The sequence below is a fragment of the Clarias gariepinus genome, chromosome 21, assembly GCF_024256425.1.
Source record: "Clarias gariepinus isolate MV-2021 ecotype Netherlands chromosome 21, CGAR_prim_01v2, whole genome shotgun sequence".
NCBI classification, from domain to species: domain Eukaryota; kingdom Metazoa; phylum Chordata; class Actinopteri; order Siluriformes; family Clariidae; genus Clarias; species Clarias gariepinus.
In genome coordinates, this window is record NC_071120.1 from 25,852,008 (window position 1) to 25,870,401 (window position 18,394).

Sequence of the window (18,394 nt, forward strand, 5' to 3'; positions counted from 1 at the left end):
TACAATAATTTGTCATCTATGATCGGTTAAATATTTTAAACTTAACAGTTTTTAGCACAGATTTGCACAATGTGTGTTTAATTATTAAATCTCAGGGCAGCGTGGCGGTATAGCGGTTAGCACCGTGGTCTCGCACCTCCAGCGTCGAGGGTTCGATTCCCTGCCTCACGCTCTGTGTGCATGGAGTCCAAAGACCTTCAGATTAGACTAAGTTGTGTTTAGTAATTTAAGTGTGTGTGTGCTTGTGCCCTGCGATAGATTGGCACCCCGTCCAGGGTATGGTTTACCCTGCGAAAGTTCTATAAATGATAATAAGTGGTTATAACAGGATAAGTGGCGTTTAAGTATTAAACATTTAAGTATCGGCTTGTTATGTGTGTCGTCTTTTTCCCACAAAAATCCCGCCTTCCGCGTTATGATTGGGTAAAGGAATTAAGCCTCACTTCTGATCGGTTAGATCTTCAACGTGCATAAAATGTGCACCTGAGAGCATAAAAGCAGAGCTTAATTCATTAAAAACACAGTTAAGCTCACGTCCTACAATGAAAAGAATCGATCTAGAGTAAATAGAGTAAATCTATATCTAAAGCATAATTAAATATCTTTTTTTTTCTTAATTACAATCATTATTTAATTCCTCTTACAACTGAAGACAGACCCGGGAAGTTTTTTTTCTTTCACCTTTTTAATCAAAAGAAGAATTTTTTTTTTTTTTTTTGTTCTATGTATTTTTTTCCTCTCACGGCCCTGTAGGGGTTTCGTACCACCTTGTAGTTTGATGAATATCAGCATGAGACACGAGTGTTTAAATAGTTGCATGGTATATAAACAGAGGAGCAGATGAGCCGGCTCTTTATTCACACGCATCACCACGGTTCCTCGGCTCCTCTCAAATCTCTGCATATGTGGAGTATTACTGTAGCTGCAAAAACGTTTTTTTTTTTATCTTCGACGACATGATCATTCTCCACGATCACTTCTTTATAAAACAAAAAGCTGGTTCTTTCGAATACACGACCAAACGTGGTATCATATAAGACAGCTGAAGAAAACACGTTAAAACAAAACACGTTAAATAGACATTTTTTTTCTTCGTATTTTACAGAAAACCATATCGTAGAACTGATTTACAACCGAGTTTATACATTATACATAAGGGTAATGTTTTCCTGCACAAATATTTGACAATATACAACATGTTTATGTACATATGGAATTTTTTTTTACGTTTCTGGCAGATTTTAATGCGACACAGATGACCGTAATTACTCATTTACTGCACCGTCTTTTATCATTACATCCATCTGTAAATCTGGTCAGATCGGATCAGAGCGTAGCATGCACACGGATCTTTGTCTAAGTCTGATGCGCCATCAAAGACATATCGCGGGATGAGTCACTGGACGAAATGTTTGTGTCCTTACGCTCTCGTCATCTTGACCGCAAGCCCTACAGCGGCGATTATCCACTAGCGCTTGCAGTTCACATCTGACATAGTGAGGAAACATCTGCTTTGTGAATTACAGCCAAGAAAATGGCCTCTTTTTAAAATAGCTTCCACTTTAGCTTGTTTTAAAGGTTATGGGAAAAAAAAAACTTTCCAGGGAAAAAAATAGCTCTTGAGGTCGTAAAATGATACATTCTGAAATGTCCTTGAGTTTACCCAAATAGGTAATCCGTGCTTTTCCTTTAATTTCCAAAAAAATGCATTAAAAATGCCACTTTTTTGTTCCATGCTCATGCATCCCAACCTCCTCCTGTGTCCTTTTTAGAGGTCACCTTTCTCCTTAAAAAAATAAAGGAAAAAAAGCCACTTAAAAGATGGCGTGTGGTCAAATCTGTCTTCCTCAAAAAACAAAACAAAAAAAACAACAGCCATCTCCACATAGGGTCCAAATCTGGCACTGACTAGGCGTTAGTTCAAGTGTCCTAGTGTACGAGAAGCCTGGTCCGATTTCAAAACTTCAGCGCTTCGTGTACGCCGACGGCCGAGAGTCGTCTGTTGATGTTGCGGTAACGACATCGCAGCAAGTCCCAGTAGGTCGATCGCAGGTCGCGGTTAAAAAAGGCGTAAATAAACGGATTGACCAGCGAGTTGGCGTAACCGAACCACAGGAGCGTCCTCTCGATCCAGATCGGGACACAGCTGCACTCGATGCCGCATATAAACGGCCTCGCCGTGGTCAAGATGAAAAAAGGCAGCCAGCAAATGGTGAAGACGCCCAGGATGACGCCCAGCGTCGTCGCCGCCTTCTGTTCACGCTTGAAGATGGACATGTTCTGGCGTTGGGGGCTGAGGAGCCGAGAGAGCGCCACGCACTCCTCGGCCACCGGGTGCTGCTGCGCCTTTAGCCCTTGCATCCTCACCGATTCGAAGCGATGCTTGGCGCCGCTCTTCCGTGCTGCCTTGAAGATCTTGTAGTACATGAAGAGCATGACGAGCATGGGGATGTAGAAGGCCACGGCGGTGGAGTAGATGGTGTAGCTGAAGTCCTGGCTGATCAGACACACTCCCTCCTCGTTGATGTTCTTCGCCCAGCCGCAAAACGGCGGGAGCGTGATGGACGCCGACACCAACCAAACGCCGAAGATCATCTTCGCCATCAGTTGACCGTTCTGGCGTGCCGGGTACGTTAAAGGTCGCGTGATACCCAGATACCTGTGAAGGGGAGAAGAAAAGTACAGAAACATGAAAAGTCTAAACAAAAAACAAACAAGTTACAAGATTAGATCTTTTACAAGAAAGTCAAATCCTGGTAACCTGCTGCTAACTAAAACTGTACTAGAATAAGATACACAATACATGCAAAAATAGAGCCATCTCCATTTATTGCATTGTTTGGTGTGGCCCCAGAAAACACTAGTTTTAGCCAAAGGCTCATATTTCTAAACACTCATAAATCAAAGTGAATTTCCCTATAAATAATAATAATAATAATAAAAACATAAAAACAATTAATACAAGATATAAAGTAAAAATAAGGCAAATTAACCTGCACTTTGACTTAAAAAAAAAAAGTTTCCTTTTATGCGCGCAGGTGCTGTGTGTGTGTGTGTGTGTGTGTGTGTGTGTGTGTGTGTGTGTGTGTGTGTGTTAAGCTAAAGTAAGAGGACAGGAATCAGACCCTCCACTCTCCCTCTTCTAGTCTTACATGCTAACCCCTCCTCCTCTCTTATTTAAGTTTCACGCACACACACATTAACAAAAAGACTGTTTTATAGTAAAATTAACAATGAACATTGCTAATAACACTCGCGTGAGCGCATACTAACGGAATCACTGCTGTAAAGTACAAATTAAACAAATGAACCTGAACTTTACCTTTGAAAAGAATCGCAACAGAGCAGTGTTTCTTTTAGAGAAAGTGTGTGTGTGTGAGAGAAGGCGAGAGGAGGAGTGGTGTGTGTGTGTGTGTGTGTGTGTGCACACAGCCACAGACACACAGAGCAGGCAGAGCCTTGAGCAGAGAGAGAAAATGGGTCTTACACTCACGCTTACAAACACAAAATAAAATATGTTTTACATACACACATGGTCACAGTGGTATAGTAAACAGTACACGTGCGCACGGATGTTGATTATACCAGTGAGAGACGCGCATTTAGATCCAGCAGGGAAGACGATTACCCACAATTCAAGAATATAACAAGAAGCCAATGCATGATACATTATACTCGGTGCTCGTAAACCAAGACTTGTTTATTTTTTAAGTCAATATTTATTACAAATCTTTGCTCGTCTTGCGGAACACTCGCAAACCGCGTTACTCGCTATCCGAGGTTTAACTGTATTGGCCTTCTGTTCTCTTTTGGCTAGGAGACTGATATTATAAGACCCTAATCCACCGACTTTTATCCACTGGATAAGCGAAGTTATGTACCATCTTAGGATGGAGAAAATTAGGTATACGGTCGGAGGGTCTACTGGCAGATTTTATAATATCTGGCAACCTTTCTTGTTGAAGGCATGAAAGAAGGTAATATGGTATTGTAAAGAAGAGCTGTGGGGAAGATTACTTTTGTGTTTGCTTTTTTTTTCCCCATAGGCATCTGATGTCTGGTGTTGGGGGATGGGATGTTTGGTTTTATATTCTCTTATGTTGTGTTTTCTTTTATTCTTTCTGTACAGTTAAAAAAAATAATTAAAATACTTACTGCACAGTAATATTTTACATACATTAAGTGTGTGTGTGTGTGTGTGTGTGTGCATGTGAGTAATATCTCCAGGAAACATGAATAATTAGTGCAGTCCATGGTGACAATTATGCAACAGAGCAGGCATGGAACAGTAGAGGTGCAGCAGAGTAACTGAGCTCAACAGCATGACCAGAGCTGTTCAGTTCTCCAGTGCGGTAATATGAGCTAATTGGTTGTGAGTGGCTGCTAAAACAAACATGGTTGAACCACAGCATGTGCAGTATGGTAAAATTCTTCTCTATATAGAGTGCAGTGTGCCAGGATAGAGCACCCTAGGAGTCAGAGTGGAGGTACGAGAGCTTGACCTCTGAACTTCTGGTCAGTAGCAGAGACCCTCAACCACATTTCACTATGAGAATATATATATATATAACTTATACAGCAAATATTTCAGCATTCATTTCTCAAGATATTTAACAGTACGGTGAATTGGAAGTCGTCCCATAAGAAATTTTCTCCAATGGTACAGTATCTTCTTCTTTGTCTTTCGGCTGTTCCCTTTTAGGGGTCGCCACAGCGAATCATCTGCCTCCATCTAACCCTATCCTCTGCATCCTCTTCTCTCACACCAACTAACTTCATGTCCTCTCTCACTACATCCCTAAATCTCCTCTTTGGTCTTCCTCAAGACCTCCTGCATGGCAGTTCCAACTTCAGCATCCTTCTATTGATATATTCACAATCTCTTCATTCTCGCTGATACTCTTTTATCGCACAACACACCTGACACTTTTCTCCACCCATTCCAACCTGCCTGTACCCGCCTCTTCACCTCCTTTCCACACTCTCCGTTGCTCTGGACCGTTGACCCTAAGTACTTAAAGTCCTGCACCTTCTTTACCTCTGCTCCTTGTAGCCTCACCGATCCTTTTGGGTCCCTCTCATTTACACACATGTATTCTGTCTTGCTGCGGCTCACCTTCATTCCTCTGCTTTCCAGAGCATACCTCCACCTCTCCAAATTTTCCTCCACCTGTTCCCTGCTCTCACTACAAAGCACAATGTCATCTGCAAACATCATAGTCCATGGAGACTCCTGTCTTACCTCATCTGTCATCCTGTCCATCACCAGAGCAAACAAAAAGGGGCTTAGAGCCGATCCTGGCACAAGAAGACACTGGACTGCTCCCCCCGTGGTTGCATTCTCAATGGTACAGTATACTGTAGGTATAGTACATAGTATATTGTATATATTGTAGTACTATTGTAAATATTTGCTAATACTGTACATTTATGGTACATGATTCTACCATGGTACAACAGTACATGTACTATAGTTTTCGATGCATGATTCTTCTGTAGTACAGTTCTATGGAGAATGTAGCAGGATACTGTCAAAAGTATGTTATACATGTTTATGTACTATAGTGGTAATATTTATATAGTATGGTACAATTTTACCTGTTAGCTAATCTACAACAAATTACTTTTTACTTTACTTTAAAATTGTAATCTGATTACATTACTAATTATTACATGTAAATAGTAATCATATTACTTATTACATAACTTTCAAGTTACGTTTCAAAAGGCGTTTGCCTCTAATAGACGTGCACCTCACTTGTCGTTCCTCACTCACTCTGTAGGCTTTCTGAGTAGGCAGCCACCCCCCATCCCCACCCCCATTTTCCTAAATAAAATCACCCTTTTTCCTGTAAGACCTTGCCTCGTGTCCGTGTGTCTGTGATGCCACGTGTGCAAAAAGAGTGAACCTGTTACAAGATCAACTGCAAAAAAAACTACAAAGCTTTCCGACGATTTATGAAAGCGCATGCTCGTTGGAGTGATTTTTTTTAATGCATTTTAATTAATTTTTTAAACACTATGACATTTTATAACGCCAGTAATGTAATGTTATTAACATTGGTAACTGTAATCAAATGACATGCATTTAAAATGTCATACACACCATAGTGCTACTACAAGACCTTACTTACCTTAAAGTGCCACATTAAATATGATGGTATTTACCAAAGTATGGTGGTATTACTACAGTACTCAATAGAGTGCCATAGTACCTACCCTGGTACTCTATAAAGTAGTATAATGCCTATGGTAATGTCTAAAATACCACAGTAACACAACATACACACACATAGTAAACACAATTTCTTATGGGATGTTTTACCAGTACAGTAAATCCGTTGAGCAGCAGAACAGCACAAGACCACGTAATATTAACTAGAACATTTACCCAATGTATTATAAGCTCCTCTAAATTGGCAAACGTAAGTGTCAAAGTTAGATCTAAGGTTTAATCCATAGAGTTACTGAACCGAATTCGGATTAAAATTTCTGGTCAGGTATTTTGTCAGAAAGTCCGATCTTTATATTTTTAGCCCCCACTGTATAGGATGTGCACAAAAACTGATAAAGCAGGTCAGGATAAATTCCCTGGTTGTGTGTGTTAGGTTTTTTTTTTGTTTTGTTTTTTTTGCCATAGCGGTATCCTTTCGCTTCCGCAGTGAGCAGCTGATGCTAATCTGTGATGATTAGCGACTCGATGTGTCCACTGTAATCCTGTCCGTTCTAAATCTTCTCTTTCTGGGTTTTTTTTTTCACATGTATTTCCCTTTTCACATGGATGCCTCTCCCTGAGAAATGGCAGGAGAATAATAGGCCAATCCATTATGCTAGCTTTCGCTAAAAATGTACCATTATTTCTCGGTGATCATTTAATGGGTTTTTATTATAGTTAGGCAGAACATGTGAAAGTCATTCTGTAGTGCTAAGCAGACTAGTGTAAATCACTATGATCACACTTTTATTGCCACTTGCACTGTGGAAATCACTTTAGAGTGTTTATAGAACACTAGCGCGATGTTGAGTTTGTAGAAATTGTTAAAAGGTTAAAGCTAAAAATAATCTGATGAGCTTTAATGTAATTAGTGATATTATTATTATTTCAGGTTGAAGCCCATGTACTGTACATGTCTGTCTGTCTTTCTGTACGGCGGAACTCTTTGTCTAACTTAATACAAATATAGTTAAATATTGTAAGGTTGAGTATCTTACGCCTTGTTGTAATTCTTTCATCATCAGAAAAATACACTCTCTTTTCAGTAATCGGAGAGTGAATTACAGCTGGGATATCGTAAAAAAAAAGAAGTAGATTTGGATAAAGATCGTCTGAAGTTCTGCTTAAAATGACTCCAGGTGTTAAAATTCACTTATTCCACTTCAGAGGATTGTTATTTCAGCCAAAGTGAAAATATGAACTAATCAAAATAATCAGTTTAAAAATCATCAGTTTAGCTTTTCAAATGAATATCTATCGGTGCAGGTGTTTGTTTACATCAAACAAGTAGCACATTATTAGCTTGTCAAATTTAATTACAATTTAATTACAAAGTACGGTATGAAGTGAAATGCTCATACGACTGCTGAAGTCCTAAACATTTAAAAAATAAGAAAAAGTAGAGTTTTCAATTAGAATATAAAGTATGAAATGAAATAATTTTTACAAATTAGAAATATAAAAAAATATTGAACTAAAATAAAAAACTACATTATGTATTATGTTAAATTTACATTATGTATAAATAATAAAATAATAAAAATTTACATAAGAATATAAAAAATATAATAAAATATAGTAAAATAAAATAAAATAGAATTGAAGTGGAATGTAGAAACTATGTCCAGTTCTGGGCAAGACAAGATGTTTGACTTATTTTAGACAAGATTATTAAATCCGGCACATAATCGCTCATAACATCGCTTTTACTTAACATTTTGGATTTCACTTACTGTATAGTGCAGATTAAACTTCTAATTCCTGCAAAGGTTTCATTAAATTCTGTCCAGGAATCGGTTTAAGACGCGCCCACACAAAACACGAAACCTTTTCTATATAGATGACCTTCCAAAGCTTACACTGTTTACAAATCAAATTTAAAGCTTGAACTTGACATTTCATTTTCTAAAATATAGCTGATCGTTTCCTCAAAAATGTTGAATCATCGGTGCAGTGCAGTGCCTTTCCCAGAGACGGCCAATGTAAACTTACCTCTATCAGCTGTGTGTGTGTGTGTGTGTGTCCAGGCTTGTACATACACAGTTTAAAAACTTCCAACCCAGTACCGCGAACTCTAAAGTGGTTATTCACAAGGAATGGAGAAGAAAAAAGGCTTCTCTAACAGGAATGTAAATGTCTTCTGAGTGTATAATTTTCGTGAGCTTGTCTTGGCACATCTTTATAAAGCTAGGACGGGAGACTCAGATTAAAACAATGAATAAACCAACAAAGAAAACAGCAAGTTTAGGAAAAGAGATCGTCTTGTCTTGTCAGATCCACCAGTATGTCATTTTTGACCTTTAGAAAAAAGAAAATAAATAATTACACATTTGGTACAAAATGTCCCGTTTCCGTGGTAACTTCTTGAGTGAGACACTATATTTACTTCATCTTTATTTATACAGATTCCTTCCATATTTATTTATGAGAAATGCTGGCTTCTCTCTGCTCTGTGGGTGAGGTCATTTTAACATGATCAGGGCAAATAAGCAAGTCAGGACTTAGATCATGTGACAGTGTTCTGATCCACACACTAACAGGACAAAATCATTAACCCGTCTTCACTAAGTGCTTTATTCTGGTTTGATATTTGGTCTGATTTGACGCTGATCTATCCGATTGAGATCATTCTGATTAGAGACTGATGAGCTTCCCTAAGATCTCCCACAACACCCCACTCCTCCACTCCCACCTCTGGCTTCCTGTAGCTGCTGCATCAGATTCAGACGTTTCCCTACAAAGCCAAAAAACATCTCTCAGGGATTGAGGTAGACATAATTGAGATTGAGCGTGTTTATGTTCTGCCATTTACTGTACTGTAGGTGGTAAAATAGACTTTTTCTAGATATGTGTACAGCTGAGAAATTTGCATCTTAAACAAGAATTTAAACCACCACCAACTCTACCAAAACAACCTTCTCAATAGTGTTTTGACTGATGCTACTTCTAGTCAAAAACCTGGTGAACTAGTTTATTTATGTATATTCTAGACAACTTTTCCAGGAGTCTATCCCAGTCGACTTTGGGCACAAGATGTGGTACACCCTGGACAGTGTGCCAATCCATCACTGGGCACAGTGTGTGGGAATGCCAATTCGCCTAACCTGCATGTATTTTTTCCCGATTTTCTCCCTAATTTAGTCGTGGCCATTTCCTCCCTGTCACTAGGGGGCTCCAACATTAAGGCTACTACTACCATTTAGTCAGGAGGGCCAAAGACTATCATGTGTTTCCTCCAAACCACGTGACGCCAGCCAACCGCATCTTTTCGAACCGCTTGCTCACGCATCGTTGTGGGCAGCGTAACACACTCGGAGGACAGCGCTCTCCGCTCCTTGCGCATGTGTGAGCTCACAGACGCCCCTGACTGGGTGTAGAGCTGTGATTAATGTGGGAGCACTAAGTACCTCTCATCCCTCCCCTCTAAGAGAGCTCGGCCAATCAGCTCTCTAGACGAGAGGTTACAGCATCAATTGGGAACTGAACCAGCGATCTCCAGATGATAGGGCGAGCACTTTACCACTGTGCCCTGATCTGCATGTCTTTGATCAGTTGGAGGAACCCGGAGTACTTGAAGGAAACTCACCAGGAACGTGGAGAACAAGCAAACTCCTGAGGCGGGAATCGAACCCAGACCCTGGAAGGTGACAGTGTTAACCACTAAGCCACTGTGCCACCCAGTGAACTAATCTGAGGTTGGAAACTTCAAAGAACTTATGTAAATCACTTTGAATAAGAGTGTTTAAAGTTTCTTTTTTTACAACTTTGTGGTTAGGTTACATTTTCTGTCTTTTCCGACAAATCCCGCCCTCTGCGTAATGATTAGCTATAAGCGCTGAGTCTCACCCATGATCTGTTACATCAGTAGTTTCCTGAGACTCTTCCCTGCTCTAACACACACTTCTAATTAGAAAAGGCTGTTTATTAGTTAAGTCAGATGTGTTCAGAAAACCCCGTTTTGTCATAGTGTAGTGCATGTACTATTGTACCTCACAGGTAAAAAATACCACGGTACTATATAACACGCCACAGGCTACCATGATATCTACAAAGCCCCTAAAGGGACATGGGTGGGGGAAAAAAAAATTGGTTGAAGGACAAAAATGGAAGGCTCAGTGATGGGTTTCTCCTCTGCCATGTGGAAGAGACCTGGGTTCAGGTCCCACCTGATGCCCAAACCCCAGCCACTGGTGGTGATGAAGTTCTGGTACTTGGGGGGGGGGGGCAACAACAGCAACAACATGGGAGAAATTGAGACTACGTGACTCATACTTCCGGGTCAGCCTTTCAGCGCCAAAATACGGAAAGGGCGAGTACGTCAGTGCGCTTGAGCCATTGTTGTTTTAAAGTACCGCGTGGAGCGTCTAGAAGACTTGTCGTCTTGTCATTTGTGCTTCTAGTAAAATGTATAGTCTGTTTCATGAGCAGCGCAGTTTCCTGTGGTGTTCCTCTTCAGCTCAGGAATGTTTCAACAGTAGGTCCCCTTTCCATTGCAGCCAGTGGACGGGACTAACTTAACTTCAACACAACAATACTGTCCCAGAAGTATGAATCCCTATTTTTTTTTCTCCGAAAAAAAAGGGCTTTTTTTTTTTATTCAAATCATTAGACAAATTTTAATATTACACAAAGATAACCCAAGTTTTCAAATGATGATTGCATTTATTAAGGGTAAAAAAAGCAGAAACCTACCTATCTAATTACTATGTGCAAAAGTAATTGCCCTCTGGTTGTGCCACCCTTGGCAGCAACAGCTACAATCTAGCGTTTGCGATAATTGATGATAGCTTTACCATCGCTGTGAAGGAATTTTGGTCCGTTTTTCTTCGCAGAATTTGTTTTTCATTCAGCCCCATTGGAGGGTTATAAAATATGGTTTTTAAATCACCATTTTTTTAGCTTGTTTTTTCCAATGAAAACATTTATAAAAATGTATAAATCTTATTCCTACTAACTTGACATTTTAATATCTTATGTACGAGTCAGATCACAAATTCCACAGACAGCGACTTCAACTGATAAAATAAACGTACCAGCTTTCATCAAACACTACTGTATTGTAACGCAGCCAGTGTAAGTAAATTAAATTAACAGTTAAGGACGGAAAGAACATATGAAAGAAAAATGTTATGCATATTGAGAACAGACAATATTCATAAAAGCTGACGTATTTGCCATGAACAGGTGAATAATTCTGTGTACAAAGCAGAAAAGTGTGTGTGTGTGTGTGGGTCTGAGTGTGTGTGCATGCATACCAGAGCAAATGTCACCAAGGCTGTTCTGCAAAGTCAATCTTCTAAAAATTGCAGTTCATTAAGTTCACCTGTTGTTCTCTGCATCGTTACCACCGTGGGCTTTACAGCGCCTGAGGCAGAGCTATTATCAAAAGCTGACGCTAATTGCAGAGTTGGCGTCTACGTGTTCGCGTCACCCCAAGCTGGGTATGAAAGTGTGAAAGGGATCAGGTCTAGAAATGACTAATTACAGCAGGTTCTGGGTTCGACACGCTGCCGGATTTTGTCCGGAGAGTTACGAGATGTATTACTGACATCATAAATAATAAAAACATTTAAGGAATGCATAGACCTTTAATGTACCTGGTTAGAAATAAACATTTCCACTGGAACACAACAGGTCCTGCTGTCGTTTAATTCAGGAATGTGTGAAAGTATTTTAATAGACTAATAAACTAAAACGGTAACGCCTTCTTTTTTTACAGCAGTAGCATATTTAACAAGATTAAAAATGCACACTGTTGAAATGAATATTAGTTTTGCTGTATTAAATAGATATAGTTTAATATACAGTACAGTTTATACTGGGAGTACTTTTACTGGGTCGCAAAAAAGTACAGTACATAAAAGTAAGTATTTTATTGTAAGTCTTGCATGAGAAATTATTTTTTATTTAAAAAAAACGGTTTAGTGCCAACATCCGCATTCCAGAAATTTCTGGGTTTTAAATATATGATGAATCGAAAATCTAAAGTGTATTTTTGACCTCAGATTGCCCACCGGCGAGGAGCCCTTATGGTGTCTGGAAACCAGGCCAAATGAAACTTGTGTGGAATTTCATTTTTGTCTCGAGAGCCGTCAAGCTGTTAGCTCTGCTCCGTATACTGCCCGAGATCTGCCTTGTGTCCTGGCAGCCGAATTTGGACGAGGTCGCTCCACGGCGTTACGAGGACCAGATGAAGTGTTGAGCTGTTTCTGATTCGCTCTGACGTCTGGTTCTAGCTTAGTCTGTTTCATGAGTGACAAAAAAAATAAATAAATTAATTAAAAAAAAAGAATTTCTGAATCCTTTTAAAAAGTGAGATGATTATTATTATTATTATTATTATTATTATTTAAATACCACTTTGCTATTTTCCCATAAGAACTAGTACTACAAGCCTCAGTCAGTGGACGGCACTAACGTTACTTCAACACAACAATATTGTCCCAGAGTCACATGGTCCCGATTTTTTTCCTTCTGTAGATTTTTTTTTCCTCCAACATTTTTTCTTTGTTTCCTTTTTTCCCCAAAAAAGTGCAAATTTTTTTTTTGCATATTTTCTCACACTTAGGCCTACATGATTTAAATCTTTAGACAAATTTTAACATTACAAAAGATAACCCAAGTTTTAAAATGATTATTTCATTTATTAAGGGGAAAAAGACTAAAACCTACCAACCTAATTATTATGTTGTGCCACCAGCTGCAGTCGAGCGTTTGCAATAATTGGTGATAGCTTTCACATCACTGTGAAGGAATTTTGGTCCGTTCTTCTTTGCAGAATTTTTTTTAATTCAGCCCCCTTGAAGGGTTATAAAATATGGTTAATTTGTTTTATTTTTACTTTATATTTTTGTATAAATTATTTTTATGCATTTATTTTTTTGGTGCTGTGGAACAAATTATTTGAGTTTCCATTATTTCTTATGGGAAAATTCACTTTGATTAGCTATTGATTTGTATTCCGGAACGAATTATGCTCGTAATCCAAGGTTCCACTGTACCGTATTTTGTGCTCCATAGTACCATACTATAGTATATTTACGTTGTTGTATGTAAAGTACCATAGTGTGGAACATCTACCGCATCAGCAAAAAAGCACCAAGATACAGTCAAAAATACCACGGTACGATATGCCATGGTATCTATATCTAAGTTTCTTATAAGAACATTAGCAGTTTCTCCCTAACTAGTATTCCAAACAAGGCTGGCTAAGTACGATGAGATCCATCCGTTTACTCAGGAAGTTTTCAGCTTTTGTAGTTCCCTGCGTAACATACATTAACCCCCTTGTTTGTTTGTTTTTTAAACAACAGGAAAATCACATATTTTTTGCTTTAAAAAAATATATATATACGTATACGTATATATACTGTATATGAAATGAATAAAGTGTCTAATTTCTTTCAGTACTTCAGGTGGCACATGCTCTATTGAGCCACTATTGACTCAAGTTAATAAACACATCAATAACCCTCCATTAGCGATGGCACCATTAATTAAGTCAATATTCCGAGACCTTCATAAAGCTCAGTTTTCTTATTCACCACCTGTCAATCTCCAAGCGTAGTGAGGCACGCTAACAACCGTATCAGTGTAACATCATGACGGGACCATTACAGTGATGATGTCGTGCCCTGGGGAGGGGAAAAAAGGGATGATTTCATATCTGTCATCTCATATAGCCTTAATGAAAAGCCTGGAGATAAAAGAGAGGCCTTAGTGGCAGAAAGTGTTTTTTCTTTTTTTTTTTGTTGCCATGTTTCATAATTTTTTTCCACAATTACTGTATAACTTTTAAAAATTTTTATATATGAGACCATGTCAAAAAACCAGAGAGCCAGCCACCAAAATATCATTTTAACTCTCCAATATAGGGGACGAATTTAATTTTAGTGCAGTAACCTGACCGCAATGACACACTAAAGGATGGTCCTGTAAGCTGTCCTTCTTCTTTTCTGTGACTAATGACTTTGACCACTTAAGGTAAGGACTCTTTCAAGAATTCTCAAATGGAATTTCCCTGATTAGTCTCTGGAAGCGCCGCCACTCATTGGCTCTAATAACGTTCTGTGCTTTGTTGTTCTAATTAAAAAGTCCCCAGGATACAGTAGGTTACAGGTGTGCCGGTTTCTCTGTACTTTTATCCTCTGAGTATATATATATTTCTAATCCTCGTCTCTCCAACGTCTCATGATAACAATTATCTTCATTACTCGTTGTCTATACCGGTTTTATCCTGTATAAAGGGTGACGGGGCCCCTGGAGCCTACTGTATCCCAGCGGACTTAGGGCACAAGGCATGGTACACCCTAGACGGGCTGTCAAACCATCGCAAAGCACACACTCATTCACGCACTACAGGCAATTAGGGAAAGACAATTAGAATAATGTGCATGTCTTTGGACTGTGGGAGGAAACCCACCAAGCATACACACAGATCGTGTTGGCCAGCAACCAAGTCTTCTTTTTTTTTATTTGGCCCTGGAGTTGGACCTTGGACAAGTAAAGTATCTACAAATCTTATGTCCTTGTCAAAAAATCTTATGTCCTTGTCAAAAAATCTTATGGCCTTGTTAGTCGAAAAATATGGTCAGTCTGCCACACCATTTTTTTTTTACCTAGTATACTATGGTAGTCTGGTACTATGTTATTTTTGACAGTACGATGGTACTTTTTTGCTGATACGATACATGTAACACTGTAGTTTTACTATGGCACATACTTTGATACAACTGTACATGTACTATAGTAAGTGACTACTGTATGGAACATTCATCAGGATACTATCGAAAGTATACTGTATTACACATACAAATATTTTACACCACAGTACTCTAGCGTTAACCGCAGTACCTACCCTGGCCTACCATGGTACTGTCTGGAATACTATAATAATAATACAATGGTTTATTATGGTATGTACTATGGTTTACCATAGTAAAATTTAACAGGATTATCTCACTTGGGATCGAGGTTGTGCTGAATATAAGCACAGCTGTGATATCAACCATGCTGATATTCATCACAACAGCACCTCGTCTCATGTGATATTGCTCAATTATTTAGCTTCCTTAGTTGCTAGTAGATTTAGTAGATTTAGTTAGTATATTGACACTATGCCGTACAATTTGATTCTGGTTAACTGACCTACGTGTGAAGGCATATTAAATTCACTAAGGTGTGAGTCACACAGTTATATGAAATCAGATATTAATCCTGGTTTAATCCGGTGAATAAAGGCCTGCAGGACAATAAAGCTTTGCTTGACATCTCCGCCCATATTCCTTCTCCCTTTTCTGCACCAGAAGCACGTGTCTCTGCGATCCGCCAGCACAAAACGTCCCTCGTTATAGTGTTCATTGTGTGCATGTAGATTATCTCTCTCTTGGACACTAATTAAATCTCGTACCAGCCGAAAAAAGGTGCCGAGGTGCTGCATGAGACGAGCGGCTCCGTTTTCAAATTTTCTAATACCAGGAGATAACCTATTATTGAATTCCTCTATTCACTCCATCGTCTGTTCCTTCTCGCGTTCGGCTATAAAACAGGATTACCTAATCATTACCGGTGATTAGTTTTTGATTCATTAGAACTTTATAAGGATATTACCAGCACTGTCGCGGTTTAATTCGTCACTCAGGGAGGGCATAAATTTGCCCGGATTGTATTATAAAGATTCATAAATGCCACTTTTTACTATCGCATCTTGCCCTGAGGCATTATGGGACTTCCTCAGCTTTTTGCACCGTCGTAAAAAAAATCAGCACTGCGAACATAACAGCGTTCCGCGTTTGACTAGCAAAAACACATCAAAGTTGAAGGTTCGCAACAATGCTAACTGTATTTACAGTAAATGAGAAACAAGAAATGTTGAAAATCCATGGAAACTCGGTTAGCCCTCAGTGCTAATGAGAGTAGTTTTTGCCATATGGACTCGATCCCAGCAAATTATCCCTCACTCATCGTCTATACCGCTTTATCCTGTATAAGGTGTCACGTAGGGTCTGGAGCCTATCACAGAAGACTTTGGGCATGAGGCGGGATCCATCACAAGGCAGGCACACAAGACAATCCCTCACAGGGCAGGTACACCATTCGGGCAATTTGGGAACACCAATCAGCAAAACCTGCATGTCCATAGACTGTGGGAGGAAACCGGAGTACATGGAGGAAACCCACCAAGCACCAAGAAGAGAACATGCAAACTTCAAGCACACAGACCCGAAGCGGGAAACAAACCCAGACCCTGGAGGTGCAAGGTATGCCCTTTTATGTAGTGTCTGTAACTTTTTTGTAAAATTCAATTCTTTCAAAGATCTTAAATGAAAGATTTAGATGAAACTTGGCCGATTTAAATTTCACATGAAAAGACATAAACCTGAAAAAGTGTATTATTCTAAAATGCAAAATTGTTAAGATATGGCAACAGGAATTTGATGTGGTTATGGACACTACAGATTTTATTTAAGGGAACAAAAATATGTATTAATGCTCATAAGGAAATAGGAATAATTCACATTTTAAATGATTATTGTTTGAAGTGAGACAGTACAACAAGAAAAATGGCCATTTTGGGGCTCATATAAAATCATCTTTCCAAAACGGCTGAAGTTAGCAACTTAAAAGTTTTAGGGAAACGAGATCGGTCACTTTCATGATGCATGAACTTCAGAAGTAGATTCTTTGGTCACACACATTTTATCTATTATATGTATAACATCAAAAAAAAAAAAAAAAATCAGCAAAAACACTGTGTTTTGGCCGACTGTCAGAAAGCTTTCTATTCATTACCAGCAAAAGGCAGCGTTTTTATATGTTTGGCTGAACACATGGTGTCATGTACTGTACATCTGTTACTACAAACAATATAAACCCTGAAGAACAATAAGTGGAAGTTGTAGAGATGTCCATCTGGAGACGAACCAGAGAGCGAGAGCGAGTGAGAGAGAGCGCGTGGGGGAGTTAATATCAAATCCAAGAGTAGACAGAAAGATTTAACATGTTAATATCAGATCCATGAGGAAGAGAGGAGAATTAACGTACTGTATTTCTTATTTATTACAGCGCTAGAGAGCACGGTAGTCCAGGCAACACCCTGACACTGACATCCATTGTCAAGTTCACTGATCACGTACACCTGAGTTCAATCACACTCACACTACAGTACATAAGCACTTTCAGAGTGTTTGAGGTTTTTGATTTGTCTTGGACTACGGTTCAGAAGGTCCCAGGTTTGAATCCCACGATCACCAAGTTGTCGCTTGAGCAAGGCCCTTAACACTCAACTGCTCAGATGTATAATGAGATTCAAATGTAAGTCGATCTGGATAAGGGCGTTTAGGCCAGATGCCTAATCTAAATGTCTTCCATGTCTTTTAAATAAAGTGTCCACCAGCATCTGTATCCGTCTCCGCCAACGTCCCAGCATAAATTTTTGACTGTCAAAACATTGTAATGATGTTAAATTAGTAATGTTACAGATGTTAACACTGGTATTAGCTTGTTTTTTAAAGTTTAAATTGCTTTGATGAAAGGCCACTAGAAAAACATCGACCACATGATGATGGGATTATGTTGCTTGAATGAAACAGAAATGTAACATTGCAACCCTAAGAGATACGTGACACAAGATACACACACTGTGTGTGGGAAGCTGTTGTATCCGTCCAAATGTCCGATCGGAATTTTAAACCCTGTTAGAAACGAAGGAGCCGTTCTCTAATGTGGTCGGACAATGTTAGAATGCATGATAATTGGAAATGATGCTCCAGGTTAAAATTTTTTTCTTTTGAGGTTGTATTAGCAATGTTGTGTTTAGATCATTCTTCACAACTTCCAGAAACTGTGGTGATCCGATATCGACTGTCATAGTAAACATTGTTACTGTATTACAGTGTTCATCCAATGTTAAGGTGTATTAAGGTTGCATTTGTTTTAAATATGTTCTGTTATTAATAATAAGTAATATTAATAATTTACATGTGTGTTTTATTCCTTACTTGTCCATGGCTCAATGTAATAGTTCATGGTTTTCTGTGGAACTTTGTTATTGATTAGTTGTAGATAATGCAGTTTTTCATACCTCAACCTCCCTTCATTTCACTCCTCCTCCAAACGCACCATTTCAGTATCTACTGTATGTAAATGAACTACTGCTGAGCCGCACTTCTCAGGTGAAAA

General features: G+C 38.9%; 1 protein-coding gene across 1 annotated transcript in view; it reads right to left on the reverse strand.

The window, feature by feature from the left end:
- Window positions 1-1,825: 1,825 nt before the first annotated feature.
- Window positions 1,826-18,394, reverse strand: part of htr7c (5-hydroxytryptamine (serotonin) receptor 7c) — a 62,800-nt gene continuing 46,231 nt past the window's right edge. The window contains exon 2 of the mRNA XM_053481301.1: window positions 1,826-2,659. Coding sequence (XP_053337276.1) covers window positions 1,957-2,659 — 703 coding nt within the window. The 3' untranslated portion in view covers window positions 1,826-1,956. The remainder of the gene's footprint in view (window positions 2,660-18,394) is intronic.